This window comes from Ixodes scapularis, unplaced genomic scaffold, assembly GCF_016920785.2.
Source record: "Ixodes scapularis isolate PalLabHiFi unplaced genomic scaffold, ASM1692078v2 PGA_scaffold3__209_contigs__length_174095766, whole genome shotgun sequence".
Classification (NCBI taxonomy): domain Eukaryota; kingdom Metazoa; phylum Arthropoda; class Arachnida; order Ixodida; family Ixodidae; genus Ixodes; species Ixodes scapularis.
In genome coordinates, this window is record NW_024609868.1 from 37,254,189 (window position 1) to 37,281,346 (window position 27,158).

The window sequence follows — 27,158 nt, forward strand, 5'->3', positions numbered from 1 at the left end:
AACTTCAACAGCTGAACGCGGCGCGTCCGCCGAGGAGACGGGGGTGGCACTCCTGTGACCTCTTCCGCTGTATCTGTTCTTAAAGCCAAAATAGAAGTCACGTGCAGTTCCTCGAGTGGCCGCTGCGGGAGAAATGGTGGCATTGTGTTCGTCATTAGCTCGGTGCTCGGAGACAGTTTGGAGCCACTTTTTGAAAGCTGTCTCTATGGGAGTTTCCCAACTGAGTGTTTTAGTAACGTTGCCGTCACCCAAGTAACTGTCGGCCCTGCATTACTGCGCACGCGCAGTAGTTGCTTCGTTTACCACACGATAGATGGCGCTTGGCTCTCAGCATTATCAAATTTGGCAATTTTCGCCACACATCTCTAATTATGCTACAAAATGTGGATCTGAATATTATTTAACAAAACTTTTAGGAAACATTCGCCGGCTATTTATTGTTTACGATCGCGGTGCTGGTGAGGTAGGCTCTTACCAACGTTACTAAAACACTCAGTTGGGAAACTCGCCGTCGAAACCTGGGCCGCTGGCGTCCACCGAGACCGAGCTAAATGCGACAACAGCGCCACTCTTTATCGTTTGTCTGTACTGTGGTCCCCTTGAGCTTTTTGAAAGCCTGTTTTTGCGTAAAAACAAACGGAAAAGACTCTTTTTGTATGGAATTTATTGGAGTTTAGTACCAAATGATGGGCGCGTGATGTTTTTATCATCTTTAGTTCGCAAGGTTTTGCGGAACAATTAATATTGTTTTCATACAACCATGCCTCAGCGGGCCTTTCAGGTAGCACGTCCTGACCTAGGTGCATTTTAACGTCAGTGGTTGAACGCGGCGCGTCCGCCGGGGAGATGGGGGTGGCACCCCTGTAACCTCTACCGCTGTGTCTGTTCTTAAGCCAAAATAGAAGTCACGTGCACTTCTTCGAGAGGCCGCTGCGGGAGAAATGGTGGCGTTGTGTTCGTCATTAGCTCGGTGCTCGGAGACAGATTGGGGCCACTTTTTCAAAGCTGTCTCTTTGGGATTTTCCCAACTGAGTGTTTTAGTAACGTTATGCTCTAGAAGGGGGTGGTGTGTAAAGCGGAGGGCGAAGCGCGGTGCCGGTTTTCGTTGATGCCGCAGGATGGCGCCGCGATCAGGGGCGCCGTCAGCGCACCGTAGACGGACCAGGGAAACACTACGAAAGAAGACGCTGCGGCTGTTGTTGCTTATTTGTTTTACAGCCTTTGGTAACTACGAGCGGCCTAGCATCTCGCAGCTCGAAAAGTAAGGTAATGTTTGTCGTTTACACCATACTGATGGTTTAGCGGTTTTCGGTGCGTTCGCGCGAGCCTGCTGATATGTGCTTGAGCCCATGCTGGTAATTACCGGATTGGGTGGAGAACGAAGAAACCGGAATAAATGGTACGTTCAATTATCAACGCCTATATACTTTGTCTCACCTTATCATGGACGATGTTTCGTATTTATTTGGGAACAGCGTACGTAGCTACGGCTGACCCGTCAGAACGTCACTCGAGTACACTTTTGCGGTCGGAAGACTGGGTGGGCGAGTATTCCCACTTTTCCGCTCAAACTAGGTATTAATCTGTTAATTAGGCAACAAACCGGAGCCTACAGCGGCGTATGTCCAACTTTCCAAGGAGGCCAAGCCTCCACACTTCAGCCAGCTCACTATTGAACTCCAACTGTGCAGTAAAAGGGGAAACTACATTTTGACTTCCCAGTCCCGTTGAAGACTAGTGCCCGTGAGAAAAGATTAATAGAAGCTGTAGAATCCAAGACAACTCGACATTATAGACTTATTTTAAGCTCTATAGTGCCAATAGTGGCACTTGCCTAACCAGTTTGGGGACCGCAAGCTCCGTTTATAGAAGGAAAATGCACAGAGAATAGTGCACCGTTATAATAGTAATAATATTATCATCATGATAGTGCGACTGTGTCTCTAGTGCCAGAAAAAAGCTTCATCAAAATTCCAACACTGACAACTTTTATTCACAAAACACGCCCAAGGTGTGCTCTTTCACAGAGCTACAGTGCAAGCACTTAGAGGACACATGGTTTTTTCCTCTTGCATTTCTTTTCATTCTCAGTTTGGTTCTTTCCTTTCAGGAAAAAATGCACTCTCGTCATTGCATAAAACTTGACAACTGTCTGTGTCAAGTCGAGCGAATGCTCGCTGCAGCCTATGCTCGGAACCCGCCCGATGCCATGTACAATCTCTTTAACCACTTTTGCATGGAGCTTCACTTTGCTGAATGCACTTGTCAGCCTGTCTTCCAGTGTCTGAATGAGTCTGTACAGGGGTTCGGACGGGTACAGGAGCCCCCCAAGATCCCACTCTATGCAGGTTTCTGCTGGCAGGTTGGAGGGCACGTCCTCCTTACTCACGAGACATAGCGACTTGCATAGCTCGCAAGAGCTTGGCAGAATTCGTTTCCTTGCTACATATCCTGCGACATAGTACACAAGGCGAGCATCGCTGTGTTGTGTGACGTATGCTAAATGGTCAACGACGACTTCGGCCGAGGCTGATGGCTCCTCCAAGTGGCAAGCTTCTTCGTCGTCATCCTGTAGAGCCTCCTCCATGGAAAGCAAGGACTCGAGCATGTCAGGTGCAACATTCCCTCCCACAGGACTCCTGGCCAAGCCATAGAACGCCAGACACCTGCAGTGCACACAAAAATTGGATAGGAACATCAATGGTTTGTTCTTTCTAACAGATTACATACATGGGAAATTTAAAAAATGGTGGTTCTGTACCTCATAATCACAATAAACTGGGCTGGCGTCGGGTGATCATTTGCTCCACACGACTGCCTCACGATGCCAAAGCACCTCTCCAGGCAGTCCTGGCTAAGGCGGCAGGTCATCAGGAAGGAAAACCCAACTTTTTCGGTCAGGTACCTGAAAATATTGCATCATTTCATTCATGCAACACCGGACATGTCAGACATTTTACAAGTGTTGGCTACTGATCAATCTTGCATTGTTCCCACTTATCACAGGTGCGGCATGTACATAATGCCACAGAATTTACCAATAAGAAACTTGGAGGAGCATTACAATTCCACTAAAGATGACTATGGGACTAAAACAGTTCTCAAAACAAGGACTACATCAAGCAGGCACGTAGCCAGGGGGGAGGGCCCCCCCCCCCCCACCCCCCCCCCCGAAATCTTCCGTTTTGCTGGGACCTCCTCTCCCCGCCTCCCCCTCATACAGCATTTTGTATGAGGGGGAGGGGGGGATTTTGTCTCCCCCCCCCGAGACAAAATCCTGGCTACGAGCCTGACATCAAGAGCGAGTTAATATATGACATAGCTTTGTAATTACTTAAGGAGGTCTTTCGTGGCGTGCAGGCTCACACGGAGACCTTCTGCCGTGCTCGTGCTGAGAAAACCCAGTCTTCCGGCGTGCACTTCCCATGCGCCAAGAAACTGCAGCACTCTGTCCAGCACCGCCGCCTTTTCGCTGCCAGGTCTGGAAGAACGGGGGAAAGTTACATTCAATTGCATACGCACAAGATAAAAATCGAACTTAAAGACAACCGCACCTGAGTGCTTGAGCTGGGAACCTTGATGTCATGACCTCAATGAGGTCGGCCATCAGAGCGATGAAAACCTTGGTCGGCCTAAGGTTAGGGTATTGGGCCTCTATCTTATCTTCATAGAAGGACATGGCTCGCACAACAAGCGGACTAAAAACCTGGAAAGCCAAGTCAACTCTCATCTTCTGAAAGCCGTCAGGAAAGATGTGAGCTCAAGTCAATTTATGAGCCACTTTGAAGGTGACACTGTTGTTGTCACACTTCCATGTCGATGAAACGTGTTCCCAGTGAGCCTGCGAAGCCAAGAATTGTGCAAGAATCCAGACAATTGCCATTATATCAAATCACATCTTGAGACACAATTAAGAGCAGCAGCAAATATTAAAAGAAAACAGTTGCATGCGTTACATACCCGTCCTTCATGCGTGTTGAACCCATGTTTCATCATTAAGTTACGGACACACTTCATGAGGTGGGGGAAATCAGACATAAAGTACAAAAATCTTTGCTCGTCATACGGGTGAAGAACTTTGCATTCCACGGACTTCAATGACCCATGAACGCCAAGGTCGTGCCACATGGCACGGTTCCAGGATGCTCCATCTGAGCAGATGTAATCCACATACAGTCCAACTTGTTCACAAAGCAGTGTTGCTTCAACCACAATCTTTGTCAGAAGCTTTGACTTAACATTGCTGGCAGAAGCAAAGACACCTACAAAGCAAGAAAAATATATGCACCCAAACTGTGAAACTCAACAAAAATTGCATTTAGTGAAAATGCTAGTGCTACTAGCATGAACTTACCAATTATTTGAGTCCATTTGCCAATAAATGGTTGAAACATCACCACAAGACCATGGTCCGCCCTAACATGCTTGTCCACTTCCTGAGAAAACTGGCCGAGGTCGACAAAGCCTTCAATACGTGTAGAGGCAGTCATGTCCAGGTGTGACGAAAGTTTAATTTCATCTATGACAAGGCCTCCATGTCGCTTCATGTCATCCATTCCTTGCAGCTTGATCTTCACTGAATTCAACAGCTGTTGGCTGAAGCCATACGATGCCTTGAATTTCTGTGAATAAGTAATATTGGATAAGGACTTTCGCCTGGTGTAAATAATTCCCATACACAAACCTTGATGTACTTGAAGAGGCAGACACGGCTTGGGAGCACCAGGATCTTATGACGCCTTAAATGCTCGTAGAGACGGGCACTTTTCATTCGTAGGATGATGCATTCCAAGAGCCACTGTTTGCTGTAGCGGTACCCACGCAGGGATCTACGCTGCGATGCTTCAAAGCAGGCCCGCACTGCGAACTGCTGTTTCTGTGGAAGCTTTTTGATCTGAAAAAAAAAAAAGAACAAGGAGATCCACAACTGCTAGTCAATTTAGGCTGACAACCTTTATGCACAAACCAATCCTGTTTGTGGAAATTGTAAGGAAAGCATGCAATAAACTTTCCGCAATCTAACCTGTGCCTCAAGAGCCCCTTCAGTGATGGAGACATTCTTTTCCTGAAGTAGTTTGAGACGGTCAAGTAACGAAAGAACTTTCTTGGTCCTCCGTCTTAGCCTTCGCACAGCCTGTCTGAGTCTTTGTTTCGAAACGCTGACTGGATGTGCGGGCTGCTTTTTCATACGCCGCAAGCGTGTCATTAGAAGGTTCCTGCTGTATTTGCACGACAAACAACGTGATCCACCTGTGCCTGGAGGAGAACATAGAACATAACAGTAGAGGTATGTGGTATTTAGATGTATTCCGCTCCAAGTAAAAACGAGTAACAAATTGATGGTTTGTGCATTCACAAACTAAGATAGCATACCTGTGGGTGCTGATCCGTCACAGTGTTTCGAGAACAACTGCTGTCGTGATGCGATGCCTTTGAACTTCTGGTCCAATAGCTGGAACTCGGTGGTTCCCCCAATGCCAACACACAGCGAAGTGTCTTCTGTGTAGTTAAGCGCTTCCTGAGCTTCTTCTTCTGATTCAACATTCTTTACCTTGTGAAGCAGCCCAGAGAAGAAAATGCTGCACCTCACAGATGGCCTTGTTGACTCGTGCTCGAAGACAACAATCTTGCTTAACTCGACAGGCGGTGTTTTCGTTTTGTCAAACACGGTAGTTTGGTATGACACCACGCTGCCACTTTCAAGTGTCTGCTTGTACCAGTGATGAGATGGGCAGCGCAAATGATGAGCAAAATCTCCCCTTGCAGGCACTGCAAGTGTTTCACGGTGAGGACATTGATGGGTCTTAGCCGGTACTTCAGAACCGTTGAGTTCTTCATGATGGTGTTCTTGAGTCCCATCCAGTTCTCCAGATCCACTAGGGGAGACTTCATTTTGTGAACTGCAGTTTGCCTTTGCTGGCACAGCGTGGAGTGATGTAGTGATCCGCCTTTTCCTTGCTTTTGGGAGAGTCTTGCTGATGTACTTCGGAAGGTTAGGGAAAACAGTCGGAAATGCATCTTCCGTCAGGGTAGGGATGTCACGTGGTATCAATACCTCTTGGCCGTTTACTTGGTGCTTAAAGGCACGCACAACGAATCTGAAAAAAAAAAAAAAAAAAAAAAAGCCACACTTCTAGTTATTGAACAATTGCAAAAGTGCTGCGAAACATTCACGGCTGAGCTCTGTCATAGAAAGGAAACTACAACGCATGCAAAATCATTCGAAAGTAGCATGCCACAACTTCCTAAGTAATATGAACGTCTTATTATTTTTTTTTTTCTGGGCATGAGCGAAATGGGCCGAAAGCGAGTGGAAAGTTTGAAAAATTATTTGGTGCGCATCCCTATGCCAATATTCGGAATGCCCCTTAATATGCAGAAAAATAAAAGCAAAAGTGAGTAAATTTTTCCTAAGCTCCATGAAGTTGAAACCGACCTGCAAAGTTACGTAAAATAACCGCGCGTGTAACTTACAGCGCAGTAGAGTACAGCCCACGAAATACTCGACATCGTGCTCGAGCTAAAAATCGAGGCTGCCTTGCTAGAAACGTTTCAGCTGAAGCTGTAGGAATGAAAGCACCACTCCCACTCGTGAGTTTTGGTAGTTCTTTCTTTCAGCCAGCAGTTTCTGGCAAACCGGCTCAAATTACCGTCTCAGTGCAAGCGGCATCATAAGCACCATTACTTGGAGAGCTCAAAATCGCGTCGGGTATGCTACCTACTGCACCACTCCGCCGTTTAATCACGGTCTTCCTCCCCAGCATCTCTGACCCTCAACTCGGGAAGAAGTAAGTACACCCACCTCTCGTCAAAATGCTTTTCGCATACAGCGGAGTTTTCTTCGAGTGGCTTGTCCGCCCTGGGGATTGCACGGGCCCACTTCTCGAACATCTCACGATTGCTCGGCGCACGAAAAAGGGATACCTTATCTGCACACCCTTTGTAGCCTCCATCGCACCCTGGCACGAAACACCATCGTTGCGTTTTCTTTTTTGTTGTGGAGGGCATCCTCTCGCAAGAAAAAGCAATTCGTAAACAACGCGTCGGAAGCCGAGCACGTACTACGCAGCCGACGGCTCTGACGGCGCCCCTAGTTTCAGCGCCAAATTTTCCCCTAGCGGAATCAACGCCCCGGGGGACCCCGCCGTCCAGCGGGGAAGCGGCGCGCTTTTCACACCACCCCTTCTAGAGCACCTTAAATGGTGAATTCCACTCGTAGATCTGGAGCGCTTTCCAAAATCCGCGAGGGAGGCAAAATTCCGCTCCGTGGGACCCGCTCCGTATCGACGAGGGGAAGATAAACTTGCATTTTTGGAGCGACCTCCCCCACACCCTTCCCCACCCCTTCTCCTTCCGCCGTTCAAAATGGCCGCTGCTCGAACTTGACCAGCCCGGCCGTCCCTATTCGCACCCCGAGTGCGGATAGTGGTGGATTCTTATCCGCACTCCGAGTGCGGATAGTGGTGGATTCTTATCCGCACTCCGAGTGCGGATAGTGGTGGATTCTTATCCGCACTCCGAGTGCGAATAATTTTGGATTCTTATCCGCACTCCGAGTGCGGATTATGTTGGCTTCTTATCCGCACTCCGAGCCTCCGAGTGCGTGAGTGCGGATTGCGTGCGGAGGCGCGGATTGTCGCGGACGCTGTACCGGGGGCACCGGGCAGCCACAGCACCGGGGCGGGGGTGGCGGGGGTACGAAGCCGTTGGCACGAAGCCGTTGGATTTTCTTTACCTGCACTCCGCGTGTGGCGCGATTATGTCGCGGGAAACTATGAACACAGTGGTTTAGAAGTTCTCAACTTTGTGTTGATTCATTGGCGTGTTGGCAGCCTCGACGAGCGTATGGAAATATTGGCGGTTCCGGTTTCAGAATTAAAATAATTTCAAGAAAATGTTTTTTGTTTTATAAAAAAAAAAAATTAACATTGGGTGGTGCGTTTCAGATTAAACGGTACTCACGCCTCGAAGATCGGATAGAGGCGATCAAGTGCGTGTGCGTGCGCGTGTGCGTGCGCGTGCGTGTGTGTGTGCGTGTTTGTGTTCCCAAACACATCAGCTTTACAACCCCCCCCCCCCCCCCCCCCAAAAAAAAAAAAAAAAAAAAAAGTTCTGGCGATATTTTTTTTTTTTGGACGGTTAAATATTTTTATTGACGAAAGAAAAAAGAAAGAAACTAGAGCAGTGTGCAATTTGTGACGTGTATTGTCTTGTGCTTAGATGATGGGGGCAGTGGCTTAGGAAAAAAGGGGGGGGGGGGGGGGGGGTAAGGAAAATCAGTCATTTCCAGTAAACAATATTATTAAAAAATGAAGTCCCCCTCCCCCCCGGCTCAATCTTCTGAACACTTTCAACACTACTAGATGAGGGAATGCCTGGTAAGTCCCCGGCCCTTTGTTACAGTAATTTTTTTAATAGAATGATTTGCGCTTTTGCAAGTAGACGACGATAGATGTGATGGCTGTTAAAAGATGTTTTTGTGTGGTTGTGTGATCGAAGATGTTAAACATATATGCCGAGGGTGCCGAACACTGAGCTTGCGGGTTTTGGGCGTGGCGGCAGCGGAAGTTTGGAACATCTCTGCGTGTGTGTGTGCGTGTGGTCTGGGGCGGGGGGGGGGGGGGGGGGGGGGGCGGGGGGGGTAATTGTGTATTGAAAATTGTTTGCTAGCCGCCCACCGTTCCCACATTACTGCCCCTATCCACCACACAATGTTAATGTGCTGACTGTGGCGAAGGCGCGTTATAATACAAATCTTAAACCAGCTTCCGTTTCTTTTTTTTTTTTTTTTGCAAATAATAATATTTTGTTTAACAAAAAAAAAAAAAAAAAAAGGATACTGAAGGAACAATAGGATTGCTTACGTCCTGTGTTCATGCTTTTTTTCAAGCCCCCGAGGCACGAGTACAGTTCAGTCTCTACCCAAATACACCATCTAGCGCTAATCAATATCGGAAAAAAAAAAAAGAGAAAAAAAAAAAAAAAAAAAAAAGCGAGGTGAGCTAGTCGGTGGTGCATAGTGAACATATAATCAAAACAGCGAAAACGAACACAAGGACAAGTAGATGAAGGGACACAAACACAGCGCTGACTCGCGTCTTCTTATGTTGATGTGCTTTAAGAAGACAAAAAAGAGTAAATCGCGAGTCAGCGCTGTGGCTGTGTCTCTTTTTCTACTTGTCCTTGTGTTCGTTCGCTCTGTTTTAATTATATGTTTACGATTATTCATTTGTTTGAAATTAAATTCATTCTGAAACACAGGTCTCCTCCCAATCAATCACCGCACAACCACTAATATTTCTATGAAATCGGTGCTGCCAACATGCCAATGTCACACCACGAACATGGTAAGTCACTATGTTCAAAGTTTCCCGCGTCCAAGTCGCGCCACGCCAGCGCCCCACGCCAAGTTTTTCGCCCCACGCACTCGGAGTGCGGATAAGAATCCAACGCAATCCGCACTCGGAGTGCGGATAAGAATCCAAAATTATCCGCACTCGGAGTGCGGATAAGAATCTACCACTATCCGCACTCGGAGTGCGAATAGGGACAGCCACCAGCCCACCAACGCCTCAGCCGGCTGATCTTTCCGACGACCAGTGACGACTGTCACTGCTTAGCTGCAGAAGTAACACGCGACACAGGCCGGCCGGAATTATACGTACCACGGCGCCCATGTCACAAATAGCGAAGACGTCCGCGTTCGGCACCGTCACATACCTTTCGGCCGCCTCGAAGCGGCGGGGCACGGACAGCGATTGCCAGCGGTGGAGTTCAGATTGCTAGAACGACTTTAATAAACACAGAGGTAACAAACCATCACTTGCGCGGTCGTTGCCTAACCACATCTTGCTTTATTTCACGGGAAAACGCCGATGGAATGCAGTGTAAAAAGGTAAACAATCACTGGCTGCAGAATGAATAGGCCTAACCTTGCGTCTGCCTCCGGCTTTTCTGTCGTTCTTTTTTTCGTTCTTCCTCGGTGATCACAGATGTCAGCGCTTACGATTTGCCACGCTCCACATTCCCGGCTTTTTATCCCTGATCTACGCGAGGTAGAAGCGTTCGAGCCGTCACAGTCCAGAGTAAACAACCGACGCACCCAAAAGATCCAGCTCCACCGACCGGCCCGCCGATCTCTCCAACCTCGCCGCGCATGCGCACCGCCGATTTAGACGGAAATCACGTGGGCCGCTCTGTCATCTGCGAGCGGAATATGCGCGCTCCAAATGGAGCGCTTTTGGAGCGCGCATATTCCGCTCGCAGATCTGGCTCAAGTTGGTCATCTTCCGCTCGTAGATCTCTGGCAGCGCCCGCTCCACGGAGCGCCCCAAACTCCGCCGAACTTGCTCTGCGGGATTTCACAGATCTCTCCGGAAATTGACAGAGCGGCCCACGTGATTTCCGTCTAAATCGGCGGTGCGCATGCGCGACGAGGTTGGAGAGATCGGCGGGCCGGTCGGTGAGAGCGGCGGGCCGGTCGGTGGAGTTGGATCTGTTCGGGTGCGTCGGTTGTTTACTCTGGACTGTGACGGCTCGAACGCTTCTACCTCGCGTAGATCAGGGATAAAAAGCCGGGAATGTGGAGCGTGGCAAATCGTAAGCGCTGACATCTGTGATCACCGAGGAAGAACGAAAAAAAGAACGACAGAAAAGCCGGGGGCAGACGCAAGGTTAGGCCTATTCATTCTGCAGCCAGTGATTGTTTACCTTTTTACACTGCATTCCATCGGCGTTTTCCCGTGAAATAAAGCAAGATGTGGTTAGGCAACGACCGCGCAAGTGATGGTTTGTTACCTCTGTGTTTATTAAAGTCGTACTAGCAATTTGAACTCCACCGCTGGCAATCGCTGTCCGTGCCCCGCCGCTTCGAGGCGGCCAAAAGGTATGTGACGGTGCCGAACGCGGACGTCTTCGCTATTTGTGACATGGGCGCCGTGGTACGTATAATTCCGCCCGGCCTGTGTCGCGTGTTACTTCTGCAGCTAAGCAGTGACAGTCGTCACTGGTCGTCGGAAAGATCAGCCGGCTGAGGCGTTGGTGGGCTGGTCAAGTTCGAGCAGCGGCCATTTTGAACGGCGGAAGGAGAAGGGGTGGGGAGGGGTGTGGGGGAGGTCGCTCCAAAAATGCAAGTTTATCTTCCCCTCGTCGATACGGAGCGGGTCCCACGGAGCGGAATTTTGCCTCCCTCGCGGATTTTGGAAAGCGCTCCAGATCTACGAGTGGAATTCACCATTAGTAACGTTGGCTCTTACCCTGGATTTGGCTGACGTGCTCCATTTCCGCGGATGCATCGTAGTGAACAGGCGAAGGAAGGAAGGCGCAAAAGAGTCCAGTTTTCTTTTAAAAGTTCTATAGCAAATAATTTTTTTTGGCTCCCTATTTTTGTGTTTCTTTTCACACCTTTTACGACGTGCGGTGGATGAAACTCGATTTTAAAATCATTTCATGGTCCCTTTACCGCGCCCAAAGTAGCCTCCACAGTGGTAGCCTCTGTACCCAAAGGTTTGAAATTTGGCGGCCTGGGAAACCAGTGTTGCAGCACAGAGCGCCAGAAACGCCAAAATTGACGAACACCGCTTCCCCTGTTCGATTTTATTTCAGTCAGTCTGTGAATCCCAAGTCAAGCCGATGTCAAGCCCCGAATCACAAGCCGGTCGTGGCCAGGATTTGTTTACAAAGATGGAGGACAGCGAAAGTGCCACCACGTCTATCGACGACCGCAGCGAAGCTTATTCAGAGCCCTCGCCCAGAGACTACTTGACCGAAGGCCTGATCGGTCTGCTGCATCCGACCATCGAACAGCTGGACGAGCGCGTCAAGTCTACGAGGTCGGTACCTGTCTGTCCGCCTCTGCGAAGTCTGCAGCCCAAGGCCTCCGCCCGATTGCAATCTACAAACAAAAAATGATTGATTATCGAAGTGACGCTGTCTCTAACGCGAGAAAAGCCAACCGGGCGATTTTATGCGCTCGAAAGTAACGTTTCTCCGTCACTTGGGGGGAAAAAAAGGATGAGCACAGGGATTGTGTTTGTGCTGGCCCTTTTGGCTGCGATAAAACGTTGAAGCTCGCCCGCCGGCAGAAACAAAAATCGTCTTTGGCGACCCGAGCAATGACGCGCGGGCGTAAATGTCAACATATGCCAGTTTCAATGAGTACACGGAAAATCAGTCTTACCTCATGAGCTCTTGAGGTGTCGCGTCTGCGATGTGTCTTATTCCTTCTTGTGTTTTACACAGGGTCAGTCAACTCGAACTTCGACAACACATCGACAGTTTAGCCGAAGGTGGGTAACATACACAAACTGTTCTTATTTTTTGACGTGTTCAAAGTTTTAAACGCATTTAAATTCGCTCAGATCAGTATGCTTTCAAAATTATCTTCGAACTTCCATACACAAATAAATAAATAAATAAAAAAACGCGCTAAACCTTTAAAGGGATACGGAATCGAAACTTGAAATATAGAGAAAACATCAAGAAATGAGTTCAATATGATCAGCTAAGCCTATAATGAATAATCGCACGGTCGTATTTTGAGCAGATGGCTATATTTTATGCTCTAAATGCCGCGATTTTGGCGAGCGCTTCAAAATCAGCCATGGAGGAGCGCGATGCATCTCGGGAGATCCGGCAGACGTCTTGACGTCATCATGCCTCGGACGACCAAGCGTACCGTAGTGACGAGTTTTGCCACTTGGAGGCGTCAACGCGTTACAATCTCGCTTTGTCGAAGTACCCAAGGGCTGTAGAGATCGCGGGGCCAGCACGCGCACCAAACCTGAGAACAACCGAAGCACGCGTTTGCACGTCGCGCGAGAGCTGAAACCAAGGTGGCTCACTTCGTTTTGGCTCTTTCCACCAAGACGCCTCGGTATTGCGTTCAGGCCTAGGCAATCTATACCAGTGAGCGGACATACCGCTGCGGCGCTGCTTTCAGAGGCATGTTGTCGTCACGACATTCCATTGAAGCTTCATAACCAACTACCAGGTGGTTTTTGATTATCGTTTAATTCACTTTAAAATATGTTTTCTTGCGTTTTCTAGCGCAATATTTATGTTTCTGTGGTTGTGCTGCTACCTGCGTCGTGTTGAAACAAAGAAATGAGCTCCAGAATTTGGTTTCCGTACCCCTTTAATCTTCGTTAGAGTTCATGTCCACGTGCCATCTCTTGTCAAAGATGTCACTTCAGTTGTTGTGCATAGCCAATAACGGAACATAATGGCACAATTGTGAGCCATCACATTACAAAGTTTCTCAATACCTGCACAGAATGTTTCAGATTTAGGTCTCGTTTTCAGGAAAATATGCAGAAGCTGCGTTTACAGGAATGCGAGTTAGTCGCATCGAATCCTGTTGTTGCATTCAATGCGGTCATGTAAACGGCATATTGCGCTAGGGAAGCGCATCGCATTCAAGTTGCTAGACAGAGGTTGATCGAGAGGGCGAATATGCATTCATTCAATCCATGTAAACAAAGGTCGCATTGCATTTTGGAATGGGGAGGATTATGGAAAGGCCCTCGCTGCGTGAGCGAGTGAACAGCTGGGAACATGGCGGCGGCCAACCTTGGTGGCGGCGGCGGATAGCAGTCCCGTCTGGTTGCCCCAAGTTTTCTCCCGAGAAGAAACGCAATCCTTTTTTGCTACCACAAGTGAGCGTAATATAGCTGAGCTGCTCAGTGAGGGTGGCCCTTGTCCAAGTCTTGCAAAATACGACTTGTGCATCCGAAGGAGTCTCTAAAGGCTTCGGCGCATGCACAAGTGACGTCGACAGCTCCAAGCACTGCATGGTAGCGCAGAACGAGCAGCTCCAACCTCGGTGCTGTTCCTGGCTGCGGCAGAGCCTTTTAGCGTCGGGGTCCAGTCGCAGTTGGCAAGGTTTGGCGAGGCGAAGTGCAGTGACGTCCTCAGAGCGGTTGGAAACAATCTCGCTCGCCAGGTCGTACGCACGCACGTCGCCTCTGATCCAGATTGGCCCAGCGGCCCGACACAAAGCCCAAAACCCTTGGGTTTTGATGCTTCTTTCGTCTTGTAACTTCTTGCACAGCATCAAAGACAGCGAGCACAGTCTTTATGCTCGCTGAAGGTGCTGAAAGGCCTTTACGTGCAATGCACCGGAAAACATGGTCACGTGGTGCGGCCGGTGCAGGAAACGCAGCTTTAACTTTGAGCTTTGACACGGCGTGGTGGCACCTCCGCGTAGGGCTTGGTGTGCATTCACATAAATATTGCCGCATCGGCTTCACTCGAAGGACGATTGGAGTCGATGCGCTGAAGTCGCATTCATGTAAACGCGGCTATAGATTTCATAGCCCTCTTATATAATATGAGCGTTTTTAATAATCGTACAATATATGCTCATTACCAACTCCTAAAGTTTCTGGTCTTCAACATTTATATCTGGCACCATGTAGCGTTCTAAGTCAGGATTTGTTTTTTTGCAACAGAAAAACTTTGTTCATCAGTGCTTGTTGTATACTAACGCGTAAATAGCTTAAAAATATTTTGTAAATAAGCCAGCAGCAGTGCTCAAGAACGAGCTAAACTAAGACGATACGAGTGTAAGCAGTATTTGTTTCGGTTGCATGAAACTTCCCAACTGTGGGGCAACAGAAGAAATGAAAAATCACCAACTCACCTACATTTTTAAGTGTTATTTTAGCATTATAATAACCACAGGTCTGCATGCCTATCCTAGTAGCATTTTTCCAGATAGTGGAACAAAAATATTATAAACACCAAATTTTTAATAAAAGTTCTTTTTTTTTTTTTTTTTTTTTCGTACTAATTTATTAATTTTGTTCAGCTTGTCAGTGTTTTTTCTGGCAAGCACAGAAAACCTGGAACCCAACCTGTAATTATTTTCATTGACGCATTGCACAATTGGTGCATTTGTTTCCAGTAGATGGAGCAAGTACGCAATGTTGAAAGGACTTTTCGTTTACGCACAGACCTCCGCAGAGTGTCCGAGGAACAGGAGGTCCCATATGACTTGGACGGTTACGTCAAGAAGTTGCTGAATGCCAAACGGAGAGTGGTGCTCGTCAATAGTATCCTCCAGAACACGCAGGTGAGCTGGCCTATACAAACACACGTCACACCCAGGGCTTTGAATAACTAGTCTTAAAGGGGCCATGAAATAATTTTTCAACTTTTTCGTTTTTATTTTTTTCTCAACTCGCAAATCGTGCAGCATACCAAACAGCTCAAGAAGAGGGAAAGGTGGAACCTCCCTCTTGCTCAAACCGTCGTTTGTGTACCCGGTCACTGCCATTCTCCCCCTAGAAGATTAGCCCATTGCTCAAAATTCGGACAAAAGTTGCTTTCCCCACCCCATTCACCCATAGGCTGACAGTGCTGTGGAAGCTACGTGCTTGTTGGGGCAGCCACACTTTTTCCACGAGGTCGCGCTCCCTCGCGCATACCCATGTACAGAGATAGGGGTCAAGTGTTGAAAGGGAGGTGGCTGATTGGTCTGGTAAGCACGTAGCTCCCACTGCGCTGTCAGCTTAGGTGTAAAGAAAATAAGTGAGGTCCAGTGTCGTGTGATGTGCGTTGGGGCCGGGTGACATGCTTTGGGTACCGCAGAGGTACACATTGAAAAGGCAGAGAGCTTTCAAAGGAACGAGGTACAAAATAGTTTGCATGTTCTCAAACTTTCTGACTGAAAATCAAGCTTTTTGACTTTCTACCTTCTCTGTTTTGGCCCACTAAGCGATATGATATTGGTGATATCCCAACCTTCATTCATTTATCCCAGCCCAAAATTCATTTAATGGCCCCTTTAATGTAGTTAAAAGGGCACCGAGGTGAATTTTGAGGTTGTCTTTTTATAGCGTGAACTCAGCCTACACACCCTGAGCGTCTTACAAAACCCAAGATTACAATCACGCACGGCCTTTTTAACCCTGAAAAATGCAACCAAACACCTTGACACGCCCCTTTTCCTGAGATATCTCAGAAAAAGGAGCATGTCATGGAGTTCAATAGCATTTATAAAAGTGAAAGAAACCATGCGATGGTAATTTTGGGTTTTATACGATGTTTAGGGTGTGTAGATCGAATTTGTGCCATAAAAACAAATCTCGAAATCCACCTTAGTGTCCCTCCAAGTGGGTGTAATTAGCGACTTAAATTTTTAAATACCACCATTACCATGAAATTTTGAGCAACTATAAATGAGTAAAATTAATTAATTAAAGGTATTTAAGTTGCTGTGACTATAGTTAGTTTTATTTTCTTGCCAACTTACAATGAAATGTTAATGATTATTAACTTCGTGAAAGTTAGCTTAACATTGCCACTATGTATATTCACCACCCCAAACTCTGCAAGCAGAGAGCCAAGTCATGGCAGAACTGTATCAATATCTTTTCCACGCTTGAAACTGAGACATTCCTCAGGAGTTGCACAGCACCTCAAGGTCGTGGCATATTCTTAAGGTAATTGGAACATAACTTGGTTGCTCTTTGCTAGTGTACCAATAACTAGATACTCTTCGATACTGTAACCAAACTTGTAACATAATTACGTCTCAGCCTGAGTAACTCTGACCTAACTACTTTTGAAAAGCAACTTCTACAGCTCTTTCACACCTGGTGCTTGTTTCTTGCAGGAGAGGCTGAACAGAATCAACCAAAGTATCAGCCGTGAAAACGCCCGTCGCACCGCGCTCCTCGAGCCACAAACTGCGACAACCCATGAAGGAGCCATCTAACAGGGGACGGAATAAACATGAGTTAACCCGGAGCGTTACACGAGGAGCAGAAATTTTCTGCTGCACAAAGCTGAAGTCTATGTGGGTCGCATCATACCAAACAAGTCGTAGCAAATTCGTCCCGACGGAGTTCATTTTGCGGTTCATACGTGTGGTTCTCCTTTAGCTTTTCGTGATCAATGTTACCTAGTGGAAGTTCAGACTTTCTTTGTTGAAGACCAATATTTTGCAAGTATTGTAAAAATCATGCTTCCTGTGTTATTTTTCTGTTTTCCCAATCGTCAATGCAGCTGGTGTTTGTGTGCAAACAAAGATGACCTGTGTAATAGTTTGCAGTGAATAAAGTGTATGGCATAGTACAACATTTTTGTTGGTTTTGGTCTGGCTTTACCTCGGGAGACACGATTGCCAGTAGTTTGGTGCAAGCCTGACGCTTCCTTTATCTGTTTTAAGGTGGTTACCTCCTTCGTATCATTAGACCAGTGGTTCTCAAATGGGGGTCTGCAAAGGCATTCTAGGGGTCCACGAAGCCCTGCCTCATCAGTCAAGACCGGCAATAAAAGTTGCCTTTTTTCAGATTGAGAAGAAATGTTCCAAATTTCGGGCAAGTTTTCTTGTGTGTATGTCAATGAGCAGTCTACTTCACACTAGCCCATAGTTATATCCAAATACTAAATCATTATGATAATTAACCTATATTTTTCCCTTCCCCTCGCCACGAACGGGGTCCTCCATCATCTGTGCCGATCCACAAGGGGTCCGCGAAACATCCATGGTTTAGAAACCGCTGCACTAGACGGTACCATATGCTCATACAAATATAGAGAAAAAAAATAAAGATAAAGAATGACAATGAAGCTCTGGCTGCAAAACAAAAATGGTAGTTATGCATATAAGGTGTGTCACATCCAAAATGCATGATGTGAAATTTGAGAGCAATGCCGATCCTCTCAAATTTCATAATTATTTCACATTCATTACCTTTGAAGAATTTGCTTTGTGTTACAGCCCAATAAGCTCACATAGCGCAATGCAGCCAACACGGATGCAAGGTGAAATGGTACCCAACGTGCAAGCAGCGCAGGAAAAGATTGTTGCGGCGCGACAGTGTCAATGAAATTTATTGGCAGCTAACGTTTTGGCAGTACACAAATCTTACAAAACTCACTGGACACAAGGGAGGAAGGAGCAGCATTTATGTACAGGTGAAAACAACCCGGTAACCCCGTGTAAAGTTTGAATATACATGAATCTGCTGAAAAGCAGACTCGTGCAGATTTAAACTTTTGTACTTCGCTTTCACATTGCTCGCCACATCAGTTATGTAGAATAAATTCCTATCTTATACCTCCTCATGAAATGTATCAAGTGCCTTGTGGTTCTTGAACGACGCAGGAATGTAAAAACAACGCTCAACTTTTTCTTCAGAGTTTGCAACAGAAATAAACAAACTATGTGCAAGTGTAGACAGTAAGAATGGTACTCCATAGGTAGCTACTTTAACTCATCCACTCCCAACAAAGCAACACTGACTTTTGCCTATAAGCTTCGAATTGAACGTGCAGACTTACAATCAAAGGTTTTTGACAACTTTAAAGCGGCACACCACGGACTGCACTGTCCACGGGAACCAGATCCTACTGAGCAACGTAAAGCTGCACTAAATACTTTTCTGGCCATCTTTCCAAGACTTAATCTACCTGCTTCAAAAAGGGGTCAACCTTCTACAATGGCTGAAATAATCCATTGCCCGCACAAGAAAAATATTGGTGTTATACGCCGACCTACAGAACTCTTTTTCTGCCATGCAGAAAATCCTTGCTCCTTGTCCTATCCATTCCCTTTCACACTCTTTTCTCCTCTCCCAAAGAGAACGCATCTCTGAGCTACTCCCCACAGAAAGAAAACTTACTTTCCTTTGTTCTCGAGTTGGAAAAGAGGAATCGAGGGGAGATTCTCTCCTCTCTGGCTGTGCATCATGTGTTAACCCCGGCATTAATATTTTTGTTCTTAACCTTATTCACTTATCCTCTGTACTTAGAGGATGACTGATGGAAGGCCATAGTTGCTGTTCGGCCGATTTGTTACCTTCCCTCCTCAGCGCAGATGGGGAAAGCGCACAAGACTGGTGATGCGTTTCATAGAAAAAATGTGACATGCACATCTGTATTATTTGATTTCTAGACTTGGTGAAACAGGTAGATCCAGCTAGAATCCTAAAAAGTAAAAGTAAATAGCCTTTTTAGCATATATGTAAGAGTAAGCATGAATGTAAAAGGAGATTCACAAGTAAAGGCAACAACTAGGCAAGCTCTAACTGATGCAGCGAAATAAATACCTCCCACCTCAATGGCATGTAACAAGAGAGAAATGGCGGCCTTTGTGAAGACAGCTTGCACAAGAACACAGCGTGCACCTTGACACTTCTTAGGAGTATCGACGCTAGCAGATAAGAAAGAAACCGACCTGCCAACAAAAAACTTCACAGTGCAAGACCAAGCACACGGGTAGCTTCACAACCTAAGCCTGGCACCGGCTAACCACGCCAACACAGTCGGCAACAGATAGAGGAGTGGAAGAGGACAATCGGTGCCGGAGCAAGCATCATAATTCGCACATCATCAACAGCCAAAGTTGTCATCTTCTAAGGGAACATACATACAAAGAAGCGAATAGAAACAGGCCTAGGCAGGATTGCATCAAGTAGCGCCCAAAACTTTAACATACGTCGACAAAACTTGCAATAGAGCTCCGCACGATTGCAAGAAGGGTGTTTGTACCCGACGCCCCGTCTCGGAACTCTAAAGCGAGATTCTGACTGTGCTTCATGGTCTATCTGCCATGTTCTAGCTAACAGAGGTGGTGAGTGTAATACTGTGAGGACAGGCAGTATGCAAAACGTAGAGTCAAAGTAATTAGAGACAAGGCAGTCACACTTCACAAGGTGGGCATTAAAACTGAAACATGTCGCAACCCAATCTCTGCTTCCACTGGTATTTTCCCTGCTGTCCTATAACTGATGAGCTTGTTCGGTTCAACAACAGGGCTTTGATCTTGAAGTGGGAGGCCAGCGCATCATAATGCACAACGGATCTATATAGGTGCTGATGGGCAGGCTACTCTACTGCCTGAAACGCCTGCAACTTTCTGGGCCGGATAGCATCTCTTTTTTCGCCGGACTTGTAAAACTATGCTCCTGACTAGAAGACAACGAATGGCATCTCGGCAACAACAATAACGAAAACAAAAGCCCTAGACGGTTGCGACCAGACGTCGTGCAGAAAACTGTAGAAGCAGGTAATGGGATAGCATCACGGTCTAAGGGGCTCGATCGTCAACTAATGCATGCGACAACCGATCAAACAAAGATATAAGAAAGACACGCTTCGTCGTGATTGTAGACAGCCTTATGTACAGTACGACCAAAAGGCGCTGCCAGACATGTTAACAATGATGACGGGTGTGGCTCAAACTATGCTGTTTAATGCTTTCCAGACTGCTGACTTCTAGTTTTGTCTATTTACAAGGCAACAACACAGAGAGCGTCCTAGCTGACCCTCAAGAAGAGGTTTGAGAAGTGCATTGCAAAACCACCCCTAGCCTATATCCAGCGACCTTAGCTCCAACAGAGCCCAGAAACTTCATTTGAATGCATTCAAAGCAAATTGAGAAGCGTAAAATGAGAGATTGCTCCAATGAAAATTAAACTTGCTCATCTTTTTTGCTTAGATCTTCAGGTGATGAATAATGACTATGGCACACTATTCCTATAGCACTGCTATAGAATAAATTATTTTAACAGCACAATCCCAGTAACAATGAGTCACCGATGTTGGAGAAATATACTTTTATGAGAAATTAGAAAAGCAGTGAACCTTCTTCTGGAGTATAACTCTGTCAACGGGCAAATAATGATGCCCTAAAATTATAATATCAAACCTCAAAATAAATTTTTAAATAAGCTGAGGTTAAAAAAAAAAGAAAAAGCAATGCAGGAACAAAACGATAGATGTCACCACAGAGTAGCTTTGCTCCAAGGAGCATGTCGAAAAGTGAGAATATGTATAAACAAGCTCGCAGCTCGTATATCACAACTGCAACTTGTAAAAATGCAAATGAAAGAAGGCCTGATGAGGAGCATGAGGTCACGGATGCATCACAAGTTTTGTACTACTATTGTTGTGTGTTTGTCTCCAAAGCTCTGCCGTGTCAAGTGCCGCCATCATGACAAAAGCCCTGCACTTCAGAACAAAACACAGTGTTGTCACCAGGAACAAAATGCAGCGTAACTGAAAATCAGGAAAAAAAAAGAGTATGAACACAGTCCAAATACAACACTTTCCAGCAACTTGGCCAACCTTTGTTACAACAAAAATAAAAACAAAACACAAATGAATGCAACAACAAAAGTTTTCTAAAACATATCTGAACGAAGTAAAAATGCACCAACAAAAGATATCAAAAGTACTATCACACAAAGCAAAACACAAATTTGGCACTGCCTAAAATTAAAAAAAGTTAATGCTTCCAAACAAACTCTCCAGGCAAAAGTTAAAAAAGAACATACGGTGTAAGTAATAACCCTTGTAAATAAAAATTGTGCTTTCCATAGTGGACCATCTAAAAGCAACAAAAAGGGAATGCTTCAAAATAAACTCTGCAAGAAAAACAAAACAAAAACATGGCGAAGTAATAGCACTGTAAATACAAATTGTGCTTCTTGTAGATTGCTTGCATTCTTACACGGATACCTGGGGTATCACAGTCCAAAAATGAGTAGCAGACAACATCCGCACCGTTGTTCGCAATGTCGCGTGCACATGTCTGCGAGCTGCGGGCTTCGGTGTTCTGCGACAACCAAAACAAAAATAGAGAAAAGTGTGTTCCACAGTGCAGTCTCCCTTCGGGATGGTCTGGCAGGCTCGTTGCATTTTTCTTGCCTCAGTGAACGCTGTGCCAAGGTCTGCCTCGTTCGAAGAAATCTGCCGAGCAGTAAGCGACACCTCGCCCAGGGGACACGCACGAGCCGCCGAGAGCAACGATAAAATAAAAAAACCGAGATTCCACAATCTACTAATAACTCGACCAGCGAGTCCGTTTCTCATGAAACATATGTCGCACAAGCAACTCAAGATCGGACTGAAGCACACAAAGGGAAGAAAAGTTTGGCATAAAACAAGGTGAGCCTGCCTTCCGTGTCTCAGGGAGGCTGTGCTTCCTCCATTACATGCACATGCAACTAAGGCCTTTCGAGGATGCCTCACGTGCCGCAGTGAACGAGAAAGGTGTGCCCATCAGGAATTTCAGGAGTTTGGCCACAATGAACAAAGGGGGTTGCGACTGAATTCAGATTAGTCGAAGGGGCCGAGAAAAGATCTCTGGACTAGCTGTCGAAATTAGACCTTGCAAATGGCGACTAGTATTTTCAGTCTTTACTGCTACATGATCACCGATAAATCTGTGCCAACTGTAATGCGGAAAATCAACTGAAAACAAAAAGCCTAGATGCTGAAACTTCATTAAAGGGGTTATGACATGCCAAAAATAAAATATGATATAACAATACTGCTAGGACCCATTGTATGTTCCTATAATCTGTTTAATTTTCGTGTCATAACCCCTTTAAGCCAATTGGTGTTCACTCCGACATATTATTCCAGGTTGATAGTCCTTGTCTAAACACTTGTAATAGTAATTCTGCCTTTCTGTGGATATATAATCACTAGTGTTCTGCGAATATTCGAATTTCCAGATAGTAGTTTCGAATAATGCGCTATTCAATATTTGCTTCGAGGCGAACTACGATATTCATACTTTTCGAAGTGCTGATTGCAGTGGGTTAGCCCCGTTTAGTACGCTTCTGACCGAGCACCTGTGCACTGCGGCGAAGCAATACCCACCGAGCTCGCGGGTATTGTTTCCCCGCGGTGCACAGGCGCTCAGTGGGAAGCACACTCAATGGGGCTAACCTGCCGCGATTATGCAAAAGTATACATTAGGCGGCGATGTCTTGACAGTCTGCATTCATCATTCGCGCTTGTTTTCTTTTGCTGTCAAATTTAAAATAAGAGAAACAATATATGCCTTTGCAAAGCCAATTTATAAATCCTCTCGATCAGGATAGCTGCGACAAATGTGTTGTTTACATTAACAGTTCATATGGTTATATTAAAATTAACTGAGCTTAGAAGTGGACAAGTGGAAGATTGGAAACAACCTTCACCAGTTTAGCTGAATTTTCGTTTAAGCATATTGTACGCTAATGAGTGACTTGGAAAAACTATTAAATATTCTTTCGATATTCTATTTAAAAATATTCGGCCAAAACCACTAGTGCAAACCGCTTATAACGATAATGCAAAAACCCGAAATTTCAATTATAACCGATTATCGTTGTACCTAGACTAGAAACTGATCATTTCCAGTCTAGATACTCTAGAAACTGATTGTTATAAGTGCTATAGTATATCGTTATATGTTGTATTGTTGTAAGTGGGTTGCACTGTTTGCTTTTAATTTGCTTCAAACTCATGATTATAAGCCACATGCCTAATAATCATGAAGACCAAAACAAGTAAATTTTTCATGCTATAGTACTGCCCTACTGTCATAAAAAAAGATGATGCTCTGGTGCGGACGAGCAACTGAACTATGTGTAATAGTGCCCCACCTTACGAGATTCAATTAGCTGACTTTATGCACCGATGCAGTGTAGACAATGTCTACTCCAGTAAATGCCAATTTCTATCACAGTGAAACACAATGCCTCTCCGGTATGGTCAAACCTTGCTAGAAATAAGGGTGAAAAACACAAGAGGCCGTAACCACAATGCAGTGTTTTGTGTGCAGACCCTTTGGCGGATGAATTTTAGGCTGCCTCCCTTCCTCAAGCACCTACAAATGAGCTAAAAACATAGCTGGCATGGTGAAAAGCTAAAAATGTTAACCTTGACACACAGTTTTGTGTGCAGCACCCTTTGTGGACGTGTTTTTGTGCTTCTCCCTCGCCCCAGCGCTTGCACGTGAGCAATAAACGTGGTTACACAAGCAAAAAAACGAGAAGACGGAACGTCACCGTCTGCGGCTCGTGCGAGTCTCCCGTCGAACCCAGGGCCTACAAGAGGCGAGCGTGTCGAGGTTCGCTTATAAGTATGACTCGGAAAACTCAAAGTCCGAATGGGACAGCCTGGATCCGCGTGCTACGGACGTTCCGGTGACGAAGCCCGAATCCGAGACGGGGTCGATGGCTATCTGCTCCCGTGGGGCCAGCATTCCATCTGCGTAGGTCGGGGGCAGCGCGATGCGCACCCGCTCCCCGCTTGACGGCAGTGCCGTTGCCATGCGCTGCCGCTCCTGCAGCTTCTGGTTCAGCAGCTGAATCTGTTCCTCTTTCTGCGCATGAACAATGAGAGGGTGTGAATTTTTGAACTGGTCATATTGCAGTTTGTAAGTTCAAGCAGCAATGAGGGAGACTTAACCCAGACAAATAATTCCTTGTCTTATAAATTGACTTAAACGGAAAAAAAAGGAGATGGATCAATCGTGCCAGTGGTACCGCATATATGGTGATATTTGCAGCATGTTGGCTGCAAGCTGAATGCAGGGTGCTTTGGAAACTTGCGAGAGAAAACGGGGACAGATAAAAAAGGGGGCACAGACAAGTGTGCTTCCATGTCTTCTTGGTGTGCATCTGTGTTAGCACTTCTAAGTTTCCTTAGCAGCATGTAGTCACTTGTGATAAGTCTGACTTAAATATCTCTCTTATACACATGTACATTCACTCTCCCATCCAATCAGTCTCATGCATACAGACTTAAACTCACTCACCCTCATGCACATAAACACTCATATGTGAAAACTCACTGACTTCTCTCACACACAAACTTGCACACCGCCACAGAAAGAGTGCAAGTTTCTGTCATGCCAGTTGCTGCTAGTGCTCCGAGTTCTGAAGGTATATTTGTCTAAAAATAATAAAAGATTTGGGCAAGATGCTGAAATCTATGAAAACTAAAAACGCTACTTTTTTTTATGAAAACACATGGTGAATTGTTTTCAGTGCCTCTTTAAGGACTGACACGAAAAGTATATTCAGGTTTGGTTGAAAACTTTTCTTACATACCATCACCATAGTGGCACAATGAAGTTTGCCACCAATGTACCGTATTTACTCGCATAACGAACACACTCACATAATGAACACACCCCCCACAACGGGCATCAATATTTGAACTTTTTTATTCTCGCATAATAAACACACTTTTAATTTTCGGCTCCGCGAATCTGGAACTGTGTCCAACTTAGCTAGCCGGCTAGCCACCAAGCCCACCAATTTTCTTTTGCTGCCAAGCGGCCAGGCCAAATCAAGCCAAGCCAAGCCGTTCTCGTAATGGCTGCAATTGCGTGGTTGCGGAAGTGATCAACCAAGAAACCAAGCGGTGCGCATGCCTAGCGAAGCTGGTGTCGAGGAAATGCCCAGCCCCGGTCGCACTTCGTCCATCGGATGCATTGATGTCAACAAACACGCCGTCGTCTGTGATCCGCTCTTGAACAGTGATATTGTGAAAGTGGTTAGGCCTAAGAATTGTCGCGTCGCTCTTCGTGCTGAGTGAGCTTCGTAGGGCACTTTTTCTTCGACAAAAAGCATGCCAAAAGAGCCCTAAAAAAGGTTCGCAATTTACAGGGCATGGTTACTGTGGCACGCCCAAGACCAGCCAAGGGCGCGCCTCTGTCAGTGGAGACATGCCACAGTACCCTGCCATATCATATTGGCACCTAAAATGACATTGGTGCAAAGTGCGTAAATGCAAAAATTTTACCCCGCATAATGAACACCCCCCTTAATATGTGTCAATTTTTAAAAAAAAAAGTGTGTTCATTATGCAAGTAAATACGGTAAACAAGAAGGGTCCAAACTATGATCCGTGAGTTTTCCAGCTGTGAAGACCATGGTCTTAAATTGAGAGTACAGGTACAATTTTGATACAAAAATACAAAAAAAGATTACACCAGCATCTACTCCATCATCTGATGGCTGCAAAAGCATTAGAAAAATGTTGAACCTGACACTGGCATCAATGTTTACAAAAGTTGCATGCATCAAAGTTACATCCACACCAAGACCAAAAGGTAATGCAACTTTTTGGTAATGTTGCAGACAAGATTGGTAGACACTTGCAAGGTCTCCACTATATTGAAAGAATGCTAACTCATGACGACAAAACATATAAATGAAAGCGCTCTGATGCAGTGAAGCACATGCAAGATGAACGAACGTAACTCGTAGAGAAGTCAATATATTACCATGACAAGGGCATGCAATCGATCAACAAACCAATACCTCTGCTATCTGCTTCTTGAGGTCCTCATTCTCAGCTAGGAGCCTCTGATGCCTTTCCTCTTCCTCCTTACTGGTGATGGTGTCCATGAGACTGCGCACATCCGCACGCTCGCGTGGCCTCCGTACCAGCTCTATGATCTGGCACAATCAATCAATAGATCAATCAATTTTCTTTTGCAGATCAAGATGGTAGCTGGGACAAAAAGCTGCAACAAGTGCAGCCTGACAAGGTCCCAACTCCAGGACAAGCAAGAAAAAAAAAAGTCAAAACACAAAATGCTGAGCAAGCAGCGATGACAGCTAGGAGTATTCACAATTGAGCACACTACATGTACTGAGTTATTATTGAAAGCAGGGTACCACTAGGTTACAGTGAACTAGAATAATAGTGAAAACAGCAGCGGCCTCCACGTGAAGCACTTCGTGTAGAACCTTCCAGGTGGCGTTGGCGCTCCATTCCGAAGCCGCTCTGCCAGCGACGAGCCCGTACCAAACAGGCTGTTTTCGACTTTAGTAGTTCATTAGTGTGGCCTATGTATGCGTATGGGTGTTGCAACATTTTAATGTTTAAAGCTTACTTGAGCAATGTAGCAGTTTCGTGCTTTCGGTGCAATATAGAGGCGTATAGCACTAATGTTAGCTCTGGGTTGCTGGCTAGCAGACGCTCCTGCGTATGGGCTCCAGTTGGCCTGCCTAGACTTGTGAGGCACCCAGAGTACCTCGTCTTTTCGATAAAAAAAAGATCAATATTATTATTATTATTGATTGCTACTATATTATTATTATTCTTATTACAATAAAGGCGAGCATGTACTGCTTGCCTTTATTAAAGAATGTGTCATTGTGGAAAATATTTCTGTCGAAAAGCTACAGTCGCTTTGCCCACCCTTTTCATGAAACTAAAGGCAAGTGCAACCTCCCTTTCTGTCACCACTGGTGAACATTAGCAGCTTTGCATGGTGATGGTAAACAGATTTTTGCTGATACTTGTGGCATACAGAAGCCCATCCAGATCTGGCATGCCAAGCTTTGTCCACCCTTTTGGGATGCTGAGGTTGTTTTGAATGGTTTGGAGGCCTGCGGGCTTGCTGGGCTCTG

The 27,158-nt window shown here is 45.9% G+C and overlaps 3 protein-coding genes across 3 annotated transcripts in view; 1 reads left to right on the plus strand and 2 right to left on the minus strand.

Moving 5' to 3' along the window:
* Positions 1-1,991: 1,991 nt before the first annotated feature.
* On the minus strand, positions 1,992-7,028 carry LOC115324872 (transposable element P transposase). The gene is given in 10 exon segments (XM_040205616.3): positions 1,992-2,666; positions 2,762-2,905; positions 3,335-3,481; positions 3,555-3,841; positions 3,961-4,262; positions 4,355-4,622; positions 4,685-4,894; positions 5,024-5,256; positions 5,374-6,098; positions 6,803-7,028. Coding segments are annotated over 10 exon segments (3,144 nt in total). The 5' UTR covers positions 7,009-7,028; the 3' UTR covers positions 1,992-2,044.
* Positions 7,029-11,645: 4,617 nt separating this feature from the next.
* On the plus strand, positions 11,646-17,084 carry LOC8031551 (SNARE-associated protein Snapin). Its single transcript, XM_029988994.4, has 4 exons — positions 11,646-11,831; positions 12,241-12,287; positions 14,955-15,073; positions 16,619-17,084. Exons 1-4 carry the CDS (start codon positions 11,683-11,685, stop codon positions 16,718-16,720), a joined length of 417 nt encoding a protein of 138 aa, XP_029844854.1. The 5' UTR covers positions 11,646-11,682; the 3' UTR covers positions 16,721-17,084.
* A 736-nt stretch (positions 17,085-17,820) lies between these two features.
* LOC8031549 (gamma-aminobutyric acid type B receptor subunit 1) overlaps positions 17,821-27,158 on the minus strand; it is a 39,591-nt gene continuing 30,253 nt past the window's right edge. Inside the window, exons 16-17 of the mRNA XM_029988995.4 lie at positions 26,061-26,198; positions 17,821-24,112 (exon numbers count right to left, since the gene is read on the minus strand). Coding sequence (XP_029844855.1) covers positions 23,864-24,112; positions 26,061-26,198 — 387 coding nt within the window. The 3' untranslated portion in view covers positions 17,821-23,863. The remainder of the gene's footprint in view (positions 24,113-26,060; positions 26,199-27,158) is intronic.

What these genes read in the sequence shown, in the direction of transcription:
- LOC8031551 (XM_029988994.4), top strand. Translation starts at nt 11,683, where the DNA reads ATGGAGGACAGCGAAAGTGCCACCACGTCTATCGACGACCGCAGCGAA. An exon ending in CATCGACAGTTTAGCCGAAG is followed by an intron (nt 12,288 to 14,954) that starts GTGGGTAACATA and finishes GTTTACGCACAG; the next exon opens with ACCTCCGCAGAGTGTCCGAG. An exon ending in GTATCCTCCAGAACACGCAG is followed by an intron (nt 15,074 to 16,618) that starts GTGAGCTGGCCT and finishes TGTTTCTTGCAG; the next exon opens with GAGAGGCTGAACAGAATCAA.